Source organism: Melanerpes formicivorus, unplaced genomic scaffold (genome assembly GCF_026170545.1).
Source record: "Melanerpes formicivorus ecotype bairdi unplaced genomic scaffold, bMelFor1.0.p_v2 SCAF_21, whole genome shotgun sequence".
Taxonomy (NCBI): domain Eukaryota; kingdom Metazoa; phylum Chordata; class Aves; order Piciformes; family Picidae; genus Melanerpes; species Melanerpes formicivorus.
Window position 1 is genome coordinate 10027679 of NW_027142373.1, and position 23231 is coordinate 10050909.

At 53.9% G+C, this 23231-nt stretch overlaps 1 protein-coding gene across 1 annotated transcript in view; it reads left to right on the forward strand.

Annotated features, from left to right (window-relative positions):
* Nucleotides 1-21054, forward strand: part of EVPL (envoplakin) — a 29738-nt gene extending 8684 nt beyond the window's left edge. Inside the window, 21 exon segments of the mRNA XM_068151486.1 lie at nt 121-244; nt 863-988; nt 1272-1310; nt 2024-2185; nt 2781-2888; nt 3550-3645; nt 3976-4101; nt 4930-5076; nt 5222-5376; nt 8387-8441; nt 8443-8485; nt 10576-10757; nt 11478-11656; nt 12727-12865; nt 13368-13532; nt 13534-13562; nt 14040-14190; nt 15237-15320; nt 15406-15516; nt 16374-16466; nt 17238-21054. Coding sequence (XP_068007587.1) covers nt 121-244; nt 863-988; nt 1272-1310; nt 2024-2185; nt 2781-2888; nt 3550-3645; nt 3976-4101; nt 4930-5076; nt 5222-5376; nt 8387-8441; nt 8443-8485; nt 10576-10757; nt 11478-11656; nt 12727-12865; nt 13368-13532; nt 13534-13562; nt 14040-14190; nt 15237-15320; nt 15406-15516; nt 16374-16466; nt 17238-20687 — 5764 coding nt within the window. The 3' untranslated portion in view covers nt 20688-21054.
* Nucleotides 21055-23231: the final 2177 nt, after the last annotated feature.

The window sequence follows — 23231 nt, forward strand, 5'->3', positions numbered from 1 at the left end:
AGTGTCTCAAAGGGACAACCAGCACCTTGGGTCTTGGGGGTGAAATCTGGGCTCTGCCAAGCCCACCTTGTTTCTCCCTCTTGCCAAGTGACCCTGAGGTGTGCCTTTTCCCCTTGGCAGCATCCAGCAGCTCCATGACCGTGTGACACAGCTGTGTGCAGAGTACAGGGCCCTCTATGAGCAGCTGAACATCCCTGATGTGGGGCCCAGGGTAGACTGGGCCAGGATCCTGGACCAAAAGATGGTAACAGCAGCTGGGTTTAGATGCATCTCCCAACTCCTACAAGGGCAGACAACGTCCACAGAGCCTGCAGGGCTCTGCCAGCCATCATGTGCTCAGCATCACACTGTGGGTGGTGGAATTAACTCTGGGAAGGAGAAGGACTCTTCTCCCACCTCCTAAAATTCTCTGGAGGACCCTCTTGATTGATCCCTTCTGATTAAGAGTTGCCTGAGGGGGATCAGGTAGAGATGCCATGCTCTGGGGTAAAAGGATGGGGAAGGTGATGCCTTCAAAGGCTGTACAGCCTTACATCCTAGGGTTCCACACTGCCAGGTTTTGGCCTTGTGCAGTGCCCAGTTTGGAGTCACCTGGGGTTCCCTTGAGGGCTGGATGGTAACCATGGCCATGGCCTGCATGCCACCATGGGAAGGGTGCCTGGTGGTTGGCACACCAGGGTTTTCTGGGCTGGTTATCTATGGCAGGGGAAACAGCAACCAAGAGCAGCCACAGTGAGCAGCAAGGAGTTCCCTTTCCCTCCCTCCTGGGCTGGTATCAGGTGGCAGATCTTTTCAGCCCCTGCCAGCCCTCCATGGAGCTTCTCCTTGAAATCAAGGCCTTTGCCTGGCTCCTTTTGCACAGAAACAAGTCGACTCAGGACAGTATGGCCCTGGCATGTCAGAGCTGGAGAAGCAAATAGCTGAGCACAACATCCTCCAGAAGGAGATTGAAGCCTACGGCCTCCAGATCAAGAACCTCCGTTCCGGGGTAAGGCAACCTCCAGCCCCTCCTGGTTGTTGGCAGCTTCAGGAGGGGATCCCCTCTGCTCTGGTCTTCTCTCTGCTTCTCCACCCTTGCTCTGCAGAGGGTGTGGGGAGACCTGAGCTTGGACAGATCAAGCCAGGGAGGTGGTTCCTGAGTGGTTTCTAAAGCATCTTCCACAAACCATCTCACCATCTCCTACCACCTGTTTTGGTAACAGCATTTTTCTCTCTCTGTTTTTTTCTCTCTCTCTCTCTCTCTCTTTGATCTTGGCCATGTTGTAATCCAGGATGTGGCAGATTTAAAAAGCCAGTACAAGGACTTGCTGGTAAGTTCTTGGTGGTTTTCTGGGCAGGTGGGGTCATGCAGCAGAGTAACACCAGCCCTGATGGGCAGGGAATGCCCAGCTCAGGGCAGGAGCTACCTCTGGTCTTGCACAGTGAAGTCATGTCCCTTATCTTCTTTCCCCATTTCCTCCCCACCTTGGGATGGGTGTAAATGTGGGGCATGCTGGCTGCCCTCAGGGCAGTGCTGTGGGTAAGATCTGGGTCTCCTCTTCGTGGATCATTGATCTGGAGCTGCAGGTGTCCATCAGCTCAGGCTTACGGATGTGGCAGCAGAAACCCTGTCCCAGCCCACACTGTCCCAAGCTGGGATTGCAAAGGTTGAGGCTTGCCCTGATCCCTAGCAAGGGCTGCAGAGAGGAAACAAGCAGCTGGAGCCAAGGTTGTGGCCAGGAAGAAGGTGCTGGGTTTAGCTTGTAGAGGTTAAAGCTGAGGGATGGCATTTATGGGGAGTGGAGCAGAGCTGGGCTCGCTCTCAGCCTGCCCCAGGCACCAGCCCACACCTGAGAGTCTGGTTGGACAAACTTATCCTGTCTGTGAAGGAGGCAAGAGGGAACAGCAGCCCCATCAGATAACAGCAAGGTGTCTCACCGAGGTCTCTGGGAATCTCCTGCAGCGCGAGCTGGGTCCTGGGGAGGAGGACACTGCTTGACAAGGACCTGGCACCGATGCTGCCTCTCTCTGTGTGCATGGACAGAAAGCCTCCATCTGGCGTGGGCAGAGCCTGGGCAGCCTGTACCACCACCTCCAGGGCTGCAGCAAGGAGCTGGGCTACCTGACAGAGCAGCAGACCAGGATCCTGAAGCAGGACTGGAGTGACCAGATGGTGGACGTCCAGAGCGTGCGCCGCGAGTACGAGGTGAGCCCCTGGGGGCGGCGGCGTGGCCTGGCCACCACAGCCTGCCCAAGCCCAGGCTGTCAGCTTTGCAGGCTGGACCCCAGCCTCCTGGGCATCCACCCCCAGCCCCGAGCCTGCTGCTTTCCCAGGGCAGCCCAGCAGTGCTGGGCACAGAAACAGGGGTGGAAGAGACGCTCTGGGTCCACAGCGGACTTGAGGAGGAGGTGCTCTGTCCCCTCCTGTCCCCAGAGCTGGCACATGGGATCAGACGTGAGAGAGCTGCTGGTGAGGCTGTCAGTGGTCAGAGGGGAGGGAAGGGCTCAGTGTCCTCTCAGCCTCAAGATCCAAAGTAGAACACCCAGTGACTGCTACGTGCAGGAAGAGGAGAGAGCTAATTGCTTAGGCAAATGCTCTGTGAATGAGTGCCCTGCTGCCTCCCGAGGGCCGAGCCTGGCTCATTTGTTTCACCTTTGCCTGGCCCCTTCTTTGTTAAAAAACAAGCAACCAAACAGAGGTGTCTCTGTTTTGGGAGCCTTTTCTCTGCTCCATAGGGTTTGGTGCCCCAGGATACCACTCTGTGCTCCCCAAGGTCGTGAAAGTTCTCTTCCCCCCTCAGGATTTCAAGTCCAATGAGCTGCTCAGCCAGGAGGAGTTTGTGAACCATCTTCAGGACGATGGGGATAGGATGATTGAGCTGAAGCACCCAGCTGTCAAACCCATCCAGGTAGGGAAAGAGGTCTCCTCCCAAGCCCTGTAAAGGAAAGAGGATGTCTCTGTGCATCAGGAGTCAGGAGCTGGGTTGGTAGAGACCTCATCACCTCTTCTGCAGAGCTGCTGTGTCAATCTTCCCTTCTGCACTGCAGCCACTCTGCTGCAGCATCTCTCTGCCTGCTCCAGCCCTTTGGGGAGGCTGAGAGCAGTGCAGGGTGTTCTGCCCTTCAGAAACACCCAGGAGAGAGTGGCTGACATCTGTGTGCTGGGACCAGCTCCTGCTCTGGTGCTCAGACATGAGCAGCTGCAGTCATGCTGCTGTGAGACTCCAGCTGTGACCTGGCTAGAACCTCTCCCCAGTGAAGCCACCTCCCAACCTCCAAGGCTGTGTTTCCAAGCCCATGCACACAGTGGCAAGCTGAGGTGGGCTTTCAGCCACCAGCACCACTGAAACTGAGACCCCTTGAGCAATGGTGGCTGCTCTGGGTGAGCCAGGTCCTTGCCAAGCAGTGCCCTTGCTCAGGCTCAGCATCAGGCAGTCCCTGGGCATAGCTTTGTCTCTGCCCAGCAGCAATCTTCCCTCTTCCTCTGATCTCTGGGACTTCTGGGGAGAGGAAGGCTGGTGGTGGGGGAGATAGCTGGAGCCCACTGAGTCATGCTCTGTCCCACCACAGGCTCACCAGGAGGCCTTGAAGAATGAGTGGCAGAATTTCCTCAACCTCTGCATTTGCCAGGAGAGTCAGCTGAAAAGTGTGGAGAGCTATAAGAAGGTAAGAAGCAATGAGGAGAGCATGGTCCACGTGGCTGCAAGGTCAAGGCTGGGGTGAGGATGGGAGATCCTTTGCTTGCACCTAGTGAGGGGGTTTTGGGGAAACACCCCCTCAAAACATAGTCATTACCTGGGGCTTGTCTCTTGATTGGGATCATTTGCCTGTGGCTCAGGTGATGGAGGGTCCTTGTCCAAGCACCCTCTGAGGATGGTCTGTAGGGTCTTGTGTGCCCCAGGCAGGTTGTGGGAGAGATGCTGGGAACTGGGAGGCCCCACTGGACTTGGAGACAATAATGTCCTCTCATCCCTGATTTCCTGCCCCCACCTCCAGTTCCAGGATGATGCTGAGGCTGTGAGCCACTCCCTCAAGAAGATGAACACTGACCTGGACACCAAATACAGCAAGTTCAATAAAGGCAGCCCTGGTGTGGTGTCAGATCTGCTGCTTCAGCTGGAGGTGAGGTCATCAGGGCTGGTGATGCTAGCCAGGGCAGGCCAAACACTGCAACCTCCCCAGGAGATAACAGTGGGGAAGAGATGGGTAAATAACTCTCCTGGGACAGCTCATCCCAGCTCTGGGATAGGGAAGGAGAAGTCCTTGGCAATACTGTGCTCTGCACACTGAGTTCCTGTAGCCCCAGAAGGTCCACATTGCAGGTCAGTGACCCCTGGAAGACACTTGTCTCCATCAATGACACACAGCCAGGCCCCAGATCACCATTGGAGTAAAGGAGAGGCATGGGGAGGAGCTGTGCCTTGCCCTAAACGTGAGAAACTTGGATTAGAGGGCCCACAGACAGCATGAGCTGCTGGCATCCAAGCAGTGGGGAAAGGTCCTCCCATCTCCTCAGCACTCTCATGAGCCAAAGGCAAGGGAAGGAATGAAAACTCTGACCTCAGGGCTGAGGTGCAGGTAGGGAAGGAACTTTTGCCCAGGGGAGAGGGAGGAGATGTGGTATCTTCACAGGCATGCAACACATTTAGCTCCCAAGAGGTGCTGAGATCTCAGTGTCTCCTCACACTGCAGTGCAGCCACCTCTTGGCAGGTGTCTCTTCCTCTGCTGAGAAGAAAACCTTCTCCAGGGGGTTTTAGTATGACAGGATGGGACCTCCCTGGGCAAACTCAGGCTGTGCCTTCAAGGGCAGATCTGCTGGGAGCGAAGGAAACCAAGCAGTGATCACACAAGGAGGGAGAACCAGCCCCAGCACACCCACTGCAGCGTGGTCACCCCCTGCCTTGCCATCCAAGCCTGGTCATGACCACTGTCTCCCCTGCTTTGTCTAGAATGAGGAGAAGGCAGTGAAGCAGGCAGAGAAGAGCATCGCCGACCTGAAGAGGAGGAGCAAAGACATCAGCCCCCTGAAACTGCGCAGGACACGGCCCCCCCAGAGCCTCACCCTGGACACCCTCTGTGACTGGGATGCTGGGGAGGTGAGGGCTTGGCTAGCAGTGCCCTCAGATGAGGCAGACAGCTGGATTCTTCTCTGGCTGCTCCAGATCTTGGCTCCGTGGTGGGAGGAGCGGCTCCAGTGTCGGGAAGCCAAGCCCGTGACTGGGGTCTGTGTCTGTGTGCCAGGTGCAGCTGACCAGAGGTGACAAGTACACTCTGAAGGACAACAGCAACCCAGAGATGTGGGTGGTGCAGAGCAGCGCTGGTGTGGTCCAGGAAGCACCTTCTGCCTGCTTCTCCATCCCTCCACCCGACCCTGAGTCCATAGACAAGGTCAACAGGTGAGTCTGCAGTGGAGAGCTCAGCCCAGACAGATGCTCTTGGGTCAGAGGCAGCCTGACTGCCTCAGCTGCAGACCTGAAAGGGGGCTGTAGACAGCTGGGGGTTGGTCTCTTCTCCCAGGCAACCAGCACCAGAACAAGAGGACACAGTCTCAAGCTGTGCCAGGGGAAGTTTAGGCTCGAGCTGAGGAGAAAGCTCTTCACAGAAAGAGTAATTGGCCATTGGGATGTGCTGCCCAGGGTGGTGGTGGAGTCCCTGTCCCTGGAGGTGTTCAAAAAAGACTTGGAGGTGGCACTAGCAGCCATGGTTTAGCTGTCAGGAGGTGTTAGGTATTAGGTAAGAGGTTGGACTTGATGACCTCTGAGGTCTTTTCCAACCTGGTTGATTCTGTGACTCTGTGCAAGAGCAGCTGGGAGCAGCCCTCTGGAGTGTCCCTCCTGGAGAGGGCTTGTTTCCTGCACCCAAGTATCTCATTCAGGCTCCTGCCACTCCTCAACAGCCCTGCACCCTCCATGAACCTCACTGTCAAAGAGTTTTCTGGCAGGCAAGGCTGATTTCTTCACCCAAACATGTGACTTGCATAGGTTTGACTAAATTCATTGCAGAATCAGTCTGGAGCTTGGGACTCGCCAAACAGGACGGAGTTATCTGTGGGATCTCCTCTCGAGCAGCCCCCAGCTGGAGATTAAGAGCTGTTCCTTGCACCACCATGTGTTCCACTGCCTGGTGCTCCTGCAGCCTGTGTGGTTCCCACAGGATGGGGTTGGCAGTGCAGGGAGCTTTGGCATTCCCTTTGGCATTCCCTTTTTGGAGCTGGGATCAGTCGGTGCCGCTGAGTGCTGTGGAAAGGCCACAGCCCAGACCTGCAGCCAGCTGGGCATACCCACAGGGGGCACCCAGATCCCCAGTCATGCAGGGGTGATAACTTCATTGTGTGGTTCCTCCTGAGAGCAAAACCCTCTTCACACATCCCAGGTTACTGAGTCCTTTGGATTTCTGGGATTTGAGTGGCATTGTGGGATTTGTGGCATTGAGTGCACCCTCAGCAAGTTTGCTGATGACACCAAGCTGTGTGGTGCAGCAGACACGCTGGAGGGAAGGGAGGCCATCCAGAGGGACCTGGACAGGCTGGAGAGGTGGGCACAAGCCAACCTCATGAAGTTCAATAAGAGCAAGTGCAGGGTCCTGCATCTGGGTCGAGGCAATCCCAGGCACAAATCCAGGCTGGGCAGTGACTGGCTGGAAAGCAGCCCTGAGGAGAGAGACTTGGGGGTGCTGGTGGACAAAAAGCTCAACATGAGCTCTCAGTGTGCACTTGCAGCCCGGAAAGCCAATCAGATCCTGGGCTGCATCAGGAGAAGTGTGGCCAGCAGGGCAAGGGAGGTGATCCTCCCCCTCTACTCAGCCCTGGTGAGACCCCACCTGGAGTACTGTGTCCAGTTCTGGAGCCCCTATTACAAGAGGGATGTGGAGGTGCTGGAAGGTGTCCAGAGAAGGGCCAGGAGGATGAGCAGAGGGCTGGAGCACCTCTCCTATGAGGACAGACTGAAGGAGTTGGGGCTGTTCAGTCTGCAGAAGAGAAGGCTCTGAGGTGACCTCATTGTGGCCTTCCAGTATCTGAAGGGGGCTACAGGAAGGCTGGGGAGGGACTGCTCAGGATCTCAGGGAGTGATAGGACTAGGGGGAATGGAATGAAGCTGGAGGTGGGGAGATTCAGGCTGGAGGGGAGGAGGAAGTTCTTCCCCATGAGAGTGGTGAAGCCCTGGAATGGGTTGTCCAGGGAGGTGGTTGAGGCCCCGTCCCTGGAGGTGTTTAAGCCCAGGCTGGATGAGGCTCTGGCCAGGCTGATCTAGTGTGGGGTGTCCCTGCCCATGGCAGGGGGGTTGGAACTGGATGATCCTTGTGGTCCCTTCCAACCCTGAATGATACTATGATACTATGAGTGTGTGGTAAAATGGAAAGGAAAACATTTGGAACACAGAATGGTCCCAGAATGGCTGGAAGGGACCTTCAAAGGCCATCTAGTGCAGCCCCCTAGCAGTGAGCAGGGACATCCCCAACTAGATCAGGCTGCTTAGAGTCCCATCAGGCCTGACCTTGAATGTCTCCAGGGAGGGGATCTCCACCACCTCCCTGCAGCCTGTTCCATCACCCTCATCCTCCTGGAGAAGAGCACTGGAGGCATTGCCTGGAAAGCTCTCACCCTTTTCAGGCCACAGCTGACAGCTTGTTTCAGTCCCCAGTGTTTGTTTCCCTTCCTACACCCAAAATATTGATCTTTGTTTGATATCCCAGCTTGCTGCACCCTTCAGTTCCTCTGCATGGGGCTATGTCCTGGCCCTGCAGAGGGACTGGATGGTGGCCAGAGGGACTGGGGCTTGCTGTCTTCAGAGCACAGTGTTTGGCTGGAGCAGTCCAGGGTAGGGATGTGAGCTAGGCTGGTCCTTCAAAGGCTCCATCCCCTTGGTTCCATCAGAGATGATTTGGCTGATCCCTGCTCCTTCCACGTGAGATTTGGTTTCTAGTGCAGCAGCCACAGCAGCAGCTGCTTGAAATCATTTCCTGTGACACTTGCAGAGCACTGCAGGGACTGGAAGCACCTTCCCAGCTCTGATAGCTTCTGCTGAGGGTTGGAAACACTGCTTCCATTGGGAGAAACCAGCTGCTCAAACCACCCACTGCTCTCCCCCTTTCCTAAGGGACAGCTCTGAGTTACAAAAGGCTTCAGGCTCCCAGCCTGCCTCTGCCTCTGGGGACAGCTGCCCCTGCCTCTGGGGGACAGCTGCCCCTGCCTCTGGGGGGACACCTGCCCCTGCCTCTGGGGACACCTGCCCCTGCCTCTGGGGGACAGCTGCCCCTGCCTCTGGGGACAGCTGCCCCTGCCTCTGGGGGACGCCTGCCCCTGCCTCTGGGGGACGCCTGCCCCTGCCTCTGGGGGACGCCTGCCCCTGCCTCTGGGGACATTGGCTCACTGCAGCTCCTTCCTGTACTGCTCCTCTCTGCTCACAGGCTGGAAGGGGAGCTGAACACGGTGAAGCAGAAGCGAGCAGCAGTGCAGAGCAACCCTGAGACACAGCCACAAGGAGCAGGTCCAGCCCAGCCAGCAAGGTAAGTCAGCTGCTTAGTCAAGCTCTCTCCACAGCAAGTGCTTGCCAACTCCTTTCAGAGCTCCCAGCCCTGGCTGGAAGCAGAGCACACCACCTGAAGGGAGGTTGTAGACAGGTGGGGACTTGGTCTCTTCTCCCAGCACCAGAACAAGAGGACACAGTCTCAAGATGTGCCAGGGGAGGTTCAGGCTGGATGTTAGGAAGAAACTCTTCATAGAGAGAGTGATTGACCATTGGAATGTGCTGCCCAGGGAGGTGGTGGAGTCACCATCACTGGAGGTGTTTAGGAAGAGACTTGGTGGGGTGCTTGGTTGCATGGTTTAGTTGATTAGGTGGTGTTGGGTGATGGGTTGGACTCGATGATCTTGAAGGTCTCTTCCAACCTGGTCTGGTCTGTTTATTCTTCTCTTCTCTTCTCTTCTCTTCTCTTCTCTTCTCTTCTCTTCTCTTCTCTTCTCTTCTCTTCTCTTCTCTTCTCTTCTCTTCTCTTCTCTTCTCTTCTCTCTTCTCTCCTTCTCTCTTCTCTCTTCTCTCTTCTCTCTTCTCTCTTCTCTCTTCTCTTCTCTCTTCTCTCTTCTCTTCTCTCTTCTCTCTCTTCTCTTCTCTACTCTCTCTTCTCTTCTCTCTTCTTTCTCTCTTCTCTTCTCTCTTCTCTTCTCTCTTCTCTCTTCTCTTCTCTCTTCTCTTCTCTCTTCTCTTCTCTCTTCTCTTCTCTCTTCTCTTCTCTCTTCTCTTCTCTCTTCTCTTCTCTCTTCTCTTCTCTCTTCTCTTCTCTCTTCTCTTCTCTCTTCTCTTCTCTCTTCTCTTCTCTCTTCTCTTCTCTCTTCTCTTCTCTCTTCTCTTCTCTCTTCTCTTCTCTTCTCTCTACGCTTCTCTCTACTCTTCTCTCTACTCTTCTCTCTACTCTTCTCTCTACTCTTCTCTCTACTCTTCTCTCTACTCTTCTCTCTACTCTTCTCTCTACTCTTCTCCTCTACTCTCTTCTCTCTACTCTCTTCTCTCTACTCTCTTCTCTCTACTCTCTTCTCTCTACTCTCTTCTCTCTACTCTCTTCTCTCTACTCTCTTCTCTCTATTCTCTTCTCTCTACTCTCCGTCTCTCTACTCTCTTCTCTCTTCTCTCTTCTCTACTCTCTTCTCTTCTCTCTTCTCTTCTCTCTTCTCTTCTCCCTGGGGGTCGGTGTGAGGGTGCCTCCTGCTCTAGGGAAATGAGCAGAGGGGATAACCTGACTCCTGCTGCTGCTCAGGACTCACCACCTGGTCACAGTATTACAGGATGGATTGGAAGGGACCTTGAAAGCTCCTCCAGCCCAAGCCCCTGCAGAAAGCAGGGACATCTTCAACTAGATCAGGTTGCTCAGAGCCTTGTGCAACCTGACCTGGAATGTTTACAGGAATGGAGCATCTACCACCTCTCTGGGCAGCCTGGGCCAGTGCCTCACTACCCTTCTAGTGAATCATTTCTTTCTTACATCTAGTCTAAATCTCAGGCAATTAGTTTAAACTCTCTGCAGCCTCTCTCAGACTGCTGAGATTGACCTCCAGCTCCATCAGTGGTTGTAGGGGGATGTGCCTGCCCAGAAGCTTTAATTAAATCTTCCTTGGGATCTGGATCTCTCACAGTCTCTTCCCTAGCTGGGGGCTGTGGAATAAGCAGGCAGCCATGGGTAAATCCCAGCCCCTGGCTAGCTGTGTTACCCCCACAGCTGTACTTCAAAAGCTCCCAGGAAAGCTGAGCAGGGATGTGTCTGCATGGCAGGACCTGTTTGTCCCTCCTTTGGACTTGAGCTCTGGCTGACCAGGGCAGAGCTAGACCCATTTTCCTAAGCCTTTGCCATGGGTAGGCACAGCCAAGTGGGTTAGAAATGAGAACTGAATTGTTTCTGGTTGCACCAGACCCCCATGGTCAGGAGAAGCCTGTGTCCTTCAGAGCTGGCAAAGCACAGAGGGCAGAGCTTTGCAGCAGGGCTGTCATGAGAGGGAGCTGGAGCTTTAGGGACCATGTGTGGGAGAGCTTGGGGAAAGGGCCATGGCCCAAGGCTGGGCTGACAGCTGAGCAATGAGGACTAATCCAGGCTGTGTCTCACTGCAGCTTTGCCCAAGAGCCCCCCTGCAGTCCAGGATGATCCACAAGCTGACCAGCTTCTTAGTAGCCTGGATCATGTTGGCAAGGACCTGATCCACGTGGAGAAGGAGATCCTGACCCGAGTGAGGTCTCCAGTGAACTACAATGACCCCACAGATGACCTTGCCAGGAGGATCAAACAGCAGCAGGTGAGTGCTGCGGGCAGGTCGCAGCAGGAGGAGTTTGGTAGAGCTGTGCCCTTGGCCCAAAAGAGAACTGATGCATGAATTCCACAGGAGATGACAGCCTCAAAGGAGGAAACCATGTTTCAGTTGCAAGGGTTTCAGGCTGGCTTGAGTCCTTTAAATGGGACAGGTCAAGCCAAACTCTTGAGAAGCACAGCCCCTTCCCTTGGCTGAGCTCTGCAGCAAGATGATCCACTCCTTTTAGAGCTGTGGACCACTCCTGGGGGGTCCTCAGCCTTGTTGTGGGGGATGCTGTCACCTCTCAGACTCAAGTCTGTGACATAAAAGGCTATGGGATAGAGGGAATTAATCCAAGGACCAGTTTTGGCTCCCCTGATGAGGAGTACAGACTGGTAGATGTGAATGGGGGCGGGAGGAGAGGCAGTGCCCTGGTGCCCTCCCCTATCCTCAGGCATTAGAGCTGGATCCAGAGTAGTTCACCTTGCTGCATCCTCATTTGTGGGTACTTATCCAGGAGGATAGACTCAGGCAAGGAGGTTTCTTCCATCTCTGCCTGGTGGGATGTCTTTCCCACACCCTGCCATTGCCAGACAGCCCCAGTCCAGATGGGGCTGTGCCTCAAGGAGCAGATCCCTGTGAGTGAGCCACCACACCCTGAGCCCCACAGCAACAATCTGGCACTGCTGTGGCTGTGTTGGGTGACTCTGCTCTCTGCTGTGCCAGGAAACAACAAAGAAACTTGAGAACCTGGGGGCAGCCAAGGATACCTTGCAGAAGGAGTGTGAGACCTACCTGTCCAAGAAACCCAGCAGCACCTCTGCTTCCCAGCTGCCTGTCACTTTGAATGCCCTCAGGAGTAAATACAACGATGTCAATATGCTCTCCAGCCTGTACAATGAGAAGTGAGTGGGGAGGGCAAGGTCTGGGTGGGGATGAGGGAGGGAAGTCCTTACACAGAGGTATCAACACAGGATCATAGAATCAACCAGGCTGGAAAGGACCTCAGAGATCATCAAGTCCAACCTCTTACCTAATACCTAACACCTCCTGACAACTAAACCATGGCTGCTAGTGCCACATCCAAGCCTTTTTTGAACACCTCCAGGGACAGTGACTCCACCACCTCCCTGGGCAGCACATCCCAATGGCCAATTACTCTTTCTGTGAAGAACTTTCTCCTCATTTTGAACCTAAACTTCCCTTGGCACAGCTTGAGACTGTGTCCTCTTGTTCTGGTGCTGGTTGCCTGGGAGAAGAGACCAACCCCCACCTGGCTACAACCTCCCTTCAGGGAGTTAGAGAGAGCAAGAAGGTCTCCCCTGAGCCTCCTCTTCTCCAGGCTAAGCAACCCCAGCTCCCTCAGCCTCTCCTCACAGAGCTGTGCTCCAGGCCCCTCCCCAGCTATGTTGCCCTTCCCTGGACATGTACATTACATACAGGTTGTAGCCAGGTGGGGGTTGGTCTCTTCTCCCAGGCAAGCAGCACCAGAACAAGAGGACACAGTCTCAAGCTGTGCCAGGGGAGGTTTAGGATGGATGTTAGGAAGAAGTTCTTCATAGAGAGAGTGATTGCCATTGGAATGTGCTGCCCAGGGAGGTGGTGGAGTCACCAACACTGGAAGTGTTTAGGAAGAGACTGGATGAGGTGGTTGGTGCCATGGTTTAGTTGATCAGATAGTGTTGGATGATAGATTGGACTTGATCTCCAAGGTCTCTTCCAACCTATTCTGTTCTGTTCTAATCCATGGTCAAATCCCCCCACTGTGGGAAGTCCACCACAGTGGTGTGTGTGCCAGTGCTGCCCTGTGTGGTGAAATGCAACATCTGACTTCTGGGGCAGCATGGTAGGGTTGTGAGTGCACAATGCTTGTTCTCTGATGTTAAACGAGCTTAAACATGCAAAATCAGAGGGAAGGGGAGAAGAATGGGGTGTCCCAGAGCTAACCTTGTCCTGTCATTTTTCCCTTCCCCAGGGCTAAGGCTGCCCTGAACTTGGAGACTCAGATTGAGAACACAGACAAGATTGTCAGCACGTTTGAGGCCAAGCTGGCTCAGGACAGCATCATCCCTGCATCCCCCAACGCTCTGCAGGATCGGGCCAACGACCTGCAGGTAGGGCCACATCAGGCTCTTTGGGAGGGGAGGTCTCTGAGCTCAGGCAGCAATGGTGGGGAGAGCTGGACTTCACTCATGTGAGCAGCCCCAGGGGCCAGTGAGGAAGGATTCCTAAGGACTTGTTCCTTGAAAGCTTTATGTTGGTGTTGCAGGTTGACCTGCACTCACTGGCTAGCAGAAAACTCTGTCCCTCTCAGCATACCTTTGGGGTCCCTAAAAACATGATGCACCCCTTGCCTCTGCTGCTCTGCCTCACACCCACCTCTCTGCTTTCCTGCTCCCAACCTCCCTGCCCCATCATAGCACTCACAGTGACCCTTTTTTGCCTTCACCCACAACTTCTCCCTTGTGCTCCATGCACCGTCCCACCCACCTTGCTTCCCACCTTCTTTACTGCTCCATCTCTTCCACCTAGGCACTGCACTGCTGTGTGGAGGAGGGGGTTTCTGGTTGGTGCCTGGAGCAGGGCGCTCCTGGAGGTGTCCTTTTGCCCCTGCAGAAGATGAAGCGGGACCTGGTGGCCCAGGAGGACTGCGTGCTGAAGCTGAACCGGGGGCTGAAGGATGCTGAGCACAGCTGCAGTGCTGTGCAGAACAACTTCCAGGAGTACTGCCCCGACCTGCCCCGGCAGAAGCGGGAGGTGCAGCTCCTCAACGACCGCTACCCACGCTGTGGCAGACCAGCTGGATCAGCGGTGAGGGTGGCACCATCTCTACTCCCCTTGACTAACCTGGACCAGCATTCCAGGCCCAGCAGTGTGGTCTTCATTGCAAGACCCTGATCCTGGCCACTCTTCTGCCACACCAAGGATCAGGGCTGTCCTGCTGTGTAGCTGCCACCACCCTAGGCAGAGCACAGGCTTTGAGCTTCCTGATAGAGAGCCTCTGCCTGCCCCAGTGGCTCTGCCCAGGGGCACCCTGGTGCTTAGCACCTCTCACAGGCATTGCTGTTGGTTGCCTGCCTTCTTCCTCCTCTTTCAAGTTGTGCTCATGCTGGAGTAGCAAACCTGATGTGCACAGGCTTGTGGTCCCTCCTCAGGGACCAGCTGTCACCCGCTTGTGCTTCTCATCTTGGCGCTCGTTGTGGTGCCATTCTCACCACCTTTTTAGGAACCTGGCTGTGAATCTTTGCCCTTCCCCTTAATGTTCCTGTTCACCTTTGTGCTGTGCAGAGAGAAGACTCTCAGAAATATCAGCCTCACCTACCAGCAGTTCCAAAACTCCAACGAGAACCTGATGTTTTGGATGAACAACCTACCCAAGCACCAAGTGAAGACCACCGACGGGCCAAGCCAGATCAACTACAAGCTGCAGGCACAGAAGGTGTGTTCCAGGGCAAGGGGTCATAACCTGCAGCGTCACAGGGATGGGGGAATTTGCTTGTGAACAGCTTGCAAAGTAGGGCCAACCAGCTCCCAGCTGGGTGCTCCACCCATCACAGGGAATGAACTGGAACAAGGACACGGCGGATCGCAGCCCACAGATGATGCATCTTGCCCCACTGCATTCATCTACAGGGCAAAGGTCCTCACCTGTGCTAGCCACCCCCAGGCTGACAGCCTCTTCATGGGGAGGGCACACCCAGGTCCTGAAAGATTGCACCTGGGGCTGAGATGTTGCATCTTTCTCTCCTTGAGCAGATACTAACTTGACTAGCTGAGATGATGAGATGGGGAGGTCTCTGTGTTGGCTGGTATTTATCTCATCCATGATCACAGGCTCATGGGGGTTGGAAGGGACCTCCAAAGACTATCCAATACCCCTGCCAGAGCAGGACCACAGAATCCAGCACAGGTTGCTCAGAAACACATCCAGATGGGGCTTGAAAGTCTCCAGAGAAGGAGACTCCACAACCCCTCTGGGGAGCCTGTTCCAGTGCTCTGTGGCCCTCACAGTGAAGAAGTTCCTCCTCATGTTGAGGTGGAACCTCCTGTGCTGGAGTTTATATCCATTGCCCCTTTTCCTATCACAGGGTTCAAGTGTGCAGAGCCTGGCCCCTCCCTCCTGACCCCCAGCCCTCAGATAGTTGTAAACATTTATTAAATCCTCTCTCAGTTTTATCTTCTCCAGACTAAAAAACCCCAGGGCTCTCATTCTCAGAGCAGTGCTGCTGTCCCTCAGTCATCCTCATAGCCCTCTGTTGGACCCTGTCCCTCTTGAACTGGGGAGCCCAAAGCTGGACACAATAAATCAGTGTGGCAGGTCCTGGCCAAGTGAGAGTGCTGCTGAGAACCTCTAAAGTCCCAGAGACTCTTCCTAAATATTCTGTTCTCACCATTCCCTCCAGTGTGAGGGGGAGCTACAGTCCAAGAGTATCACTGGGTTGCTGTATTTCAACCTGTCCCTAACATCCTGTGTGTTTCCTGCAGAGGCTGGTGGAGGAGATCAAAAGCAAGGAGCCTGAGAAGGATGCAGTGGTCAGACTGTCCCGGAGCTTGCAGTCCACCCTCAATGTAAGGTTGGGTCCCCCCATGTAGAACTCCCTTAGCATCTCACCCAGGAGATCCCAGCTGATTCTTCTGTTTCTGCTCTGAACAGGACTATGAACTCGAGGCAGGCAAGTACAGCTCTTCTCTGGACCCTACCCTGACTGACTCTGCTGCAAAGAGGCTGCGTGTGACCCCCCTACAAGAAAGCATCCAGGCTCAGGTAAGATGTTTAGCTAAAGGCATGGAAACCATTATCCAGCTGCTTACCCAAGCCCCACATCCCCTACAAGGCCTTAGTCCACTCTTGCAGCCACCACTGCTCATGGTCCTAATCCCAAGGACAGATGTCATCAGGGATCTCTTTGTCTAGGGGACAAAGCAGCACATGAGGCCCAGCATTAGGGATGTGTGTGGCACCTTTGGTGGAGATTGCTGATGATGTCTCCTTGCCATATTGTGTGTCACAGAAAGAGTTGTTGGCCATTGGAATGGGAGGTGGTGGAGGTGGTGGTGGAGTCACCATCCCTGAAGGTGTTCAAAAAGGGATTGGATGTGGCACTTGGTGCTATGGTTTAGTAGTCAGGAGGTGTTGAGTGACAGGTTGGACTTGATGCTCTCTGAGGTCTTTTCCACCCTTATTGATTCTATGATTCTAAGAGAAAACTTGCAGGATGTGTGTGCAGGGACAGGAGTGAGCCAGAGCTCCTCAGTGGTCTTCCCCGTTACACCCCAGTTCTCCTGCATCACCTTGGGCTGTTTGCCAGCTGCCATCCATCTGTGGCCCCAGGGGAATTTGGAAGTCTGGACCCTGTGTAGGGTAGCAGGCATCTAAGAGGCATTCAAATAAAAGGGTCAGGAAGTCCTACATGAGTCCTTAGACTCTGTGTTGCTATAGAAAGTCAGATGTGAAGGCACTAGTTCATGGAATAGTGAATCCAGGTGAAGAGAGAGGTGGGGAGACACTAGTCCATGGAATAGTGAATCCAGGTGAAGAGAGAGGTGGGGAGACTGTGCTGTCCAAGAGAGCTGTGCCAGGGTGAGAGGGACAAGGCTCTCACTGCTGTTTTTCTCTTTCAGGAAAATGATGTCACCAAGCTCTACATGGAGCTGGCAGCAGAAAACAAACAGCAGCTCAGCAGGCTGGAGTTTGCCAAGAAGATTGTTGAGAAGGTACCAGCTAACAGCTCATGGCCTGGTTGGGGTACTCTAGGTTGGAGGCTGAAAGGATATTTCTAAAGCTGTCAGCAATTTCCTCAGCCTGGGATTCACTCACTCCTTGTGCAGGTGTGAAGGAGGACAGGAATGGAAGCCCCTGTGAGGAAAAGCCTACGAGTAATCACAGTTGCTCTGACACTCATCTTAGGTTGTGACTTGGATCACCTCTGCAGGCCCTCAACTCTAGGAAAAGAAAAACCAACAGTTGAGGGCACTTAAGCACTGTCCTCAGCTCTGTCTAATCAACCTGCACAGCCTGACAATTCCAGCTTTGTCTGTGATGTGGCTGCTTACAACCTCCCAGGAGCACTTCAAAGCTATGGGACTTCTAGGGCTTGATCCAGCTGTAGGAAAGGTCTCTGGTCTGGATGACTTTCAGTGTGCTCAGGGAGGACAAGAGCTTGAGCTGGGGTGGCACAGATCTGCTGCACAGTGGGGACTGGGCTAATGACCCTCCCTCAGCTGCAGATAAAACAAGGCAGCACCAAGCACTTTTGTGGGCTGCTGCAGCACTTCCATGACAAAGGGAAGACACAGCAAGTCAGTTGCTTGAGATGGTGGCAGTGTGTCCTCACTTGCCATTCCCAAACAGCTTTGTTTGGAGGCTCCCTGGGGATTCTGTAGCAGTTCTGTCTCCTGCCATGCCTTCCCTCTGCTCCAGACTCAGAGTGATTTGGTTTCCCTGCCACTTCAGGTTTTTATTTCATTTTATCTTTTCCCTTGCAGAAGGAAGTGCATGAGGACATCAAAGCTGTTCGTGAGCATACCCAGCAGGCTGAAAACAAAGCCACCACAAGCCGGGAGTCTGAGGGCCTGAAGTCACAGCTAGAGGAGGAAAGGAGGAAAGTGGCCAAGATTGAAGAGGAACTGGAGGAACACAGAAACAAGCTGCTATTGTTGAAGACTCAGAAGCCCATTGAAAGAGTGGAAGAAAAGGAGGTGATAGAGTATTACAGAGACCCCCAGGTGGAGAGCAACCTGTCTAGGATGGCACAGCAGATCGAAGAGGAAGGCAAAAAGAGGCAGAGCCTGCAAGAAGACATCGAAGCGATGAGCCGGAAGCTTGCCCAGATGGAGAGCGAGAAGAAAGTTGTTCCTGCCCAGCTCCTCACCAAAGAGATCACCAAGATTGAGAAAGATCCAAGCCTGGAGAGCCAAGCAGCCAGTCTTCGTCAGGAGATCAAGCGTCTCCAGGAGGAAAGCTTGGCTGCTGCCTCTGAGCTCGAGCAGCAGAGGAGAGAGCTGCACATGCTGGAGAGAAAGCAGCCCAACATCCGAGAGAAAGTGGTGGTGAAGGAGCTGATCAAGCTGGAGAAAAACCCAGAGATGCTGAAGTCAGTCAGGACCCTGCAGCTCCAAATCGATGAGGAATCCTTCAAGAGGAAGTCTGCTGAGGAGGCCATAGTGAAAGTGAGGAACAAGATCGAGGAGGTGGAAAGGTTGATCGAAACGGCAGAACCCAAAATTATTGTCAAGGAGGTGAAGCAGGTGGAGCAGGACCCAGAGTTACTGAAAGAGTCTTCCAAGCTTAAAACTCTGATTGAAGAAGAGAGGAGCAAAAACTTGGCGCTTACAGGAGAGCTGGGAGAGCTGCAGAGCCAGTACAGCATTGCAGGGAAGCAAAAACCAAGGGTGGAGGTTAAGGAGAGGGTCAATGAGATCTTCCTGGTGGATCCCGAAACAGAGCGGCAAATTGCACACCTGAAAAGGGAGCTGCAGGAGGTCACTCTGAAAAGGACCAAGATTGACAGCGAAGTGGAAGAGGCCTTAGCAGAGCTCAACGTCCTCAGGTCACAGAAACCGGTGGTGGAGTTCAAGGAGGTTATAGAGGAGGTGGTGAAACATGAGAAGAGTCCAGAGATCCTGAGGGAAATCGACAGGCTGAAAGAGCAGCTCAACGAACTGGTGAACACCAATGGCAGGACCCAAGAGCAGCTCATTAGGCTGCAGGGTGAAAGGGATGAATGGAAGAGGGAGAGATCCAAGGTGGAAACCAAGCTGGTGAACAAGGAAGTCATTCGGTACGAGAACGATCCCCTCCTGGAAAAAGAAGCCGACCGCCTGCGCCAAGAGGTGCGCATCATGGCCCAGAAGAGGAGAGCTGCGGAGGACGTGATCTATGACCTGCAGAACAAGTACATGCTGCTGGAGAGGCGAAAGCCAGAGGAGAAGGTGGTTGTCCAAGAGGTGATAGTGACTCAAAAGGACCCGAAGCTCCGAGAGGAGCACAACAGGCTGAGCCGGAGCCTGGATGAGGAGGTGAGCAACCGGCGCCGCCTGGAACGCGAGGTGCAGCAGGTTCGTGCGCTGGTGGAAGAGCAGGAGAAGCTGCTGACCTTTCAGGAGGATCGAAGCAAGAGGCTTGCTCTGGAGAAGGAGATGAGGCAGATAACGCTGCGAATCAAGGAGCTGGAGGAGAGCCCAGCCCCGGTGCAAGAAAAAATCATCATGGAAGAAGTGGTGAAGCTGGAGAAGGATCCGGTCCTGGAACAGTCTGCCAGCAACCTGCGCGTGGAACTGGACCGAGAGAAGATGGAGGTGCTGAACCTGCAGAGAGAGTGCAAGAACCTGCAGATGCAGGTTGATGTCCTGCAGAAAACAAAATCCCAGGAGAAGACCATCTACAAGGAGGTGATTCGGGTGGAGAAGGACAGAGCGCTGGAGAACGAACGTGCACGCATCTGGGAGCTGCTGAGCAGGGAGAGGGGAGCCAAGCAGAAGGCAGAGGAGGAGGTACGGCGGCTCAGGGAGAAGATTGAGAAAGCTGAAGGCATGAAGAGGACGTGGGCTCGTGAAGAGACGGAGCTGCAGAAAGCCAGGAACTTGGCCATCCAGGAGAGAGCCAACTTGGAGAGTGAGCTGCGGGACCTGGAGAGGCAGAAGCAGCAGAAAGTCCTTTTCCTTCGGGAGGAGTCCAAGCTGCTTAGCCAACGGACTGAGAATGACAGGCAGAAGAAGAAGCAGCTGGAACAGGAGTTTGCCCTGCTGGAAGCAGACATCCTTAGGGAGAAGGACCAGATCTACAACAAGGAGAGGTTCATTCGAGATCTCCGGTCAAAAGTCAACCGGGAAGAAATCAATCATGAGACCCAGATGAGAGAGACAAACCTCTCCACCAAGATCTCTATCTTGGACCCTGAGACAGGGAAGGATATGTCACCTTACGAGGCCTATAAGAGAGGTATCATAGACAGGGGCCAGTACATCCAGCTGCAAGAGCTGGAATGTGACTGGGAGGAAGTCACCACCCTAGGCCCGAACGGGGAAGTCTCCCTTCTCCTTGACAAGAAGAGTGGGAAGCAGTACTCCATCGATGATGCACTGAGGCTGAGGAGGATCACAAAGGAGGAGTACCAGCTGTACAGGGATGGCAAGATTCCCATCTCTGAGTTTGCCTTGCTGGTGGCTGGGGAATGCAAGCCTCCCTCATCCCTCTCTATTGGCTCCATCATCTCCAAATCCCCGGCCTCATCACCCACCACCCACCAAACCCAAAGCTTCTTCCCCTCAGCCTCACAGAAGTGTTTCTGTGATGACACATCCCCCATTGCCGGGGTGTATGACACCAGCACTGACACCAGGTACAACGTCAAAACCGCTGTTGCCAAGAAGCTGCTCGATCCTGTGACTGCTCAGAAGCTCCTGGAAGCCCAAGCTGCCACCGGGGGCATCATAGATCTCATTTCCCGGGACCGATTGTCAGTCCATAAGGCGGTCGAGAGGGGGCTGATCGACAGGACCTACATGCAGAGACTGCTCAATGCCCAGAAGGCTTTCACGGGGATCGAGGACCCTGTGACCAAGCGCAGGCTGTCTGTGGGTGAAGCAGTTCAGAAGGGTTGGATGACCAGGGACAGTGCTTTCCCCTACTTGGAGGTTCAGCATCTCACCGGAGGGCTCATCGACCCCAAGAAAACTGGCCGCATCCCCGTGCTGGAAGCCGCCCAGACCGGGATGATAACAGCTGACCTTGCCAACAGGCTCCAGGATGAGTCCAACTACGAGAAAGATCTCATTGACCCTATCACTAAAGAGAAGATAAACTACAAGGAGGCCATGGCTCTCTGCCAGAAGGATTCACCGAGCAGCCTCCTGCTGCTCCCGGCCACGTCAGAGGGGTATCAGCGGTACCACCTGGCCAGCCGTTCCCCCAAGTTCTCACGGTTCAGGCACTGAGTGGCTCCAGAGGTGTGCTGGATCTGGTTCCTTCAGGAGTTCACCTCTCCAAAAGACCTCTCCCCACAGAGGCAGCAGGGATGACAGGAACGGAGCATCTAGCATTTAGGATTGCATACTTTCTCTCTTAGCTATCTCTGCTTCCCAATGCAGCTTGGCCATGCCAGGAGGCCAGCATGAGCGTGTGAGGACACACTGAGGGCCCTGCAGTCCCTCAGGTGCTGCTGTGACAGCAAAAGGGAGGGGAGTTCACTGTGAGAGCTCCACTGGCAGTAGGTTAAACGTGGTTATGGCCAGGAAAGAGGGAGAGCCAGAGTGGTTTCCAGTTGGGTCATTCTTCTGCATGCAATAAACGTAGAAAGTGTGACTCTGTGGCCGTGTTGTCTCTGCAGGCTGAGGCTGCAAAGTGGCTGAAGGTAGGGTGAGTCCTTCCCACACACAATCTTGTGTCCTGCAGCCTGATCTGCAAAGGGATTGCAGACTCCAGCTCCCCCTGATCTCACAGCACTGAACCCCACTGAACTCCCAGGCAACCAGCACCAGAACAAGAGGACACAGTCTCAAGCTGCCCCAGGGGAAGTTATTCTGGAGGTGAGGAGAGAGTTCTTCACAGAAAGAGTAATTGGCCATTGGGATGTGCTGCCCAGGGAGGTGGTGGAGTCCCTGTCCCTGGAGGTGTTCAGAAAAGGCTTGGATGTGGCACTTGGAGGCATGGTTTAGTTGTCAGGAGGTGTTAGGTATTAGGTAAGATATTGGACTTGATGATCTCTGAGGTCGTTTCCAACCTTATTGATTCTATGATTTCTTCCTGCATGTGAGTCCATATATTTAAGATTTTAGAACAGAATAGAATAAACCAGGTTGGAAGAGACCTTCAAGATCATCGAGTCCAACCCATCATCCAACACCATCTAATCAACTAAGCCATGGCACCAAGCACCCCATCAAGTCTCCTCCTAAACACCTCCAGTGATGGTGACTCCACCACCTCCCCAGGCAGCACATCCCAATGGCCAATCACTCTCTCTATGAAGAATTGCTTCCTAACATCCAGCCTAAACCTCCCCTGGCACAGCTTGAGACTGTTTGCTCTTGTTCTGGTTGCAGTATTTGTCCTGAAAGCCAATGGGACTTTGCTCCCTGGTCACACGGACACACCTGAAAGAGGGGCTTGGTCTCCAGAGGCTGCAGTTCCATGTTATGTTTGATCCAAGTGGCTGCACAATGACTTGGGTCACCTCACAGAGCTGCTGGCAGAGGAAGCCAAGCCCCAAGCAAAACCAACCCCTGTGGAAGCAGATGGTGTGGGGAAGTCTTCTCCTGTACCTGTCCAGAAGCAACTATGTTGCAAGGGAAGGGATGACCTTCAGTAGCAGACTGATGATGCTTGCAGTCCATAGTGATGTGAAGCTGCTTTCTGCAGCCCTTGGCTGCAGGATCCACAAAGCAGTACAGAAAATGTGCTGTATCTTTAGGTGAGCTTTCACTCCTCTGTGTAACTGCTACTGCTCAGCCCTGCTGAAATGAGCAAGACTCATCTCTCAAATATTCTTCCCTGCTGTGGAGCACTGTAGTGCATCCCTTGTTGTGGAGTGAGAAAAACAACCTTCTATTGACACAAGCTCCTCTTAACCCTTTCCCAAGGGCTCTTTTAGCTGACCCTGTTTGGGAACTGCAACACACTCAACATGATCCATAAGGGTAGAGGTTTTATCTCCCTCCCCCTTCCATCAGAGCAGCAGTAAAGCCTCTGTTTCCATATAGCCTAACTGGAATTTAAGTCTGTGCTCCAAGAGGAAATGGTTCCTCTGTTGGCAAGCTCAGCGCAATCACAGGTCTTGTTACCTTCCTGCTGGTAGGCAGTGCTCAGCATTAGCAATCTGAGCCTAGCTATGCAAACACCAAACTTCTATTCCATAATCTGTCCAGGCTTTGCCCCATGCTCTGCAGGGTCTGGGTTGCCAGCCCTATGGGTGCTGCTTGTGGCCATCTCAGTTGCCATGGTCAGTATGGGGCAATGTGTTGGTTTACCATGGGGGCAATCATTGCACATCCCCCAGAGCATCTGTTCCCAGCCTGTTTCCTCCTGGTAGAGCACTGCTGGCAGATGGAACACTGCATCTTCAGACCAGCAGCAAGGGCTGGACCTGGGCTGTAATAGACCAGGGCACCAGGAGAGAAACTCAACAGCCCTCAGAGCACAGAAACATGGCCAGGTAAGGATCACGTCCCAGCACAACCAAGCAGCCCCAAACCAGTGTGGTTCCCAGCAGCCTTTGGGTCCCACTTCTTCAAAGCTGCTGGGAGCAGCCTTGCTGTGCCTTGGCTTTGCACCCTGCTGCCTGAAAGCAGAGAGGATCCATCAGCCACAGTGCTGTTGCTTTTTCTGCAGCAAACAACAGAGCATTGTCTGGACAAAAGCAATTGACTTTTAAATGTGGATGCAAAGGCAGGGAAATGATTCCCAAAGCAGAATTCATCCATGGCTCACAAAGGTGCCCCTGTGAGGTAGGTGATATCATGCAGGGGCCATGAGATGCTGCA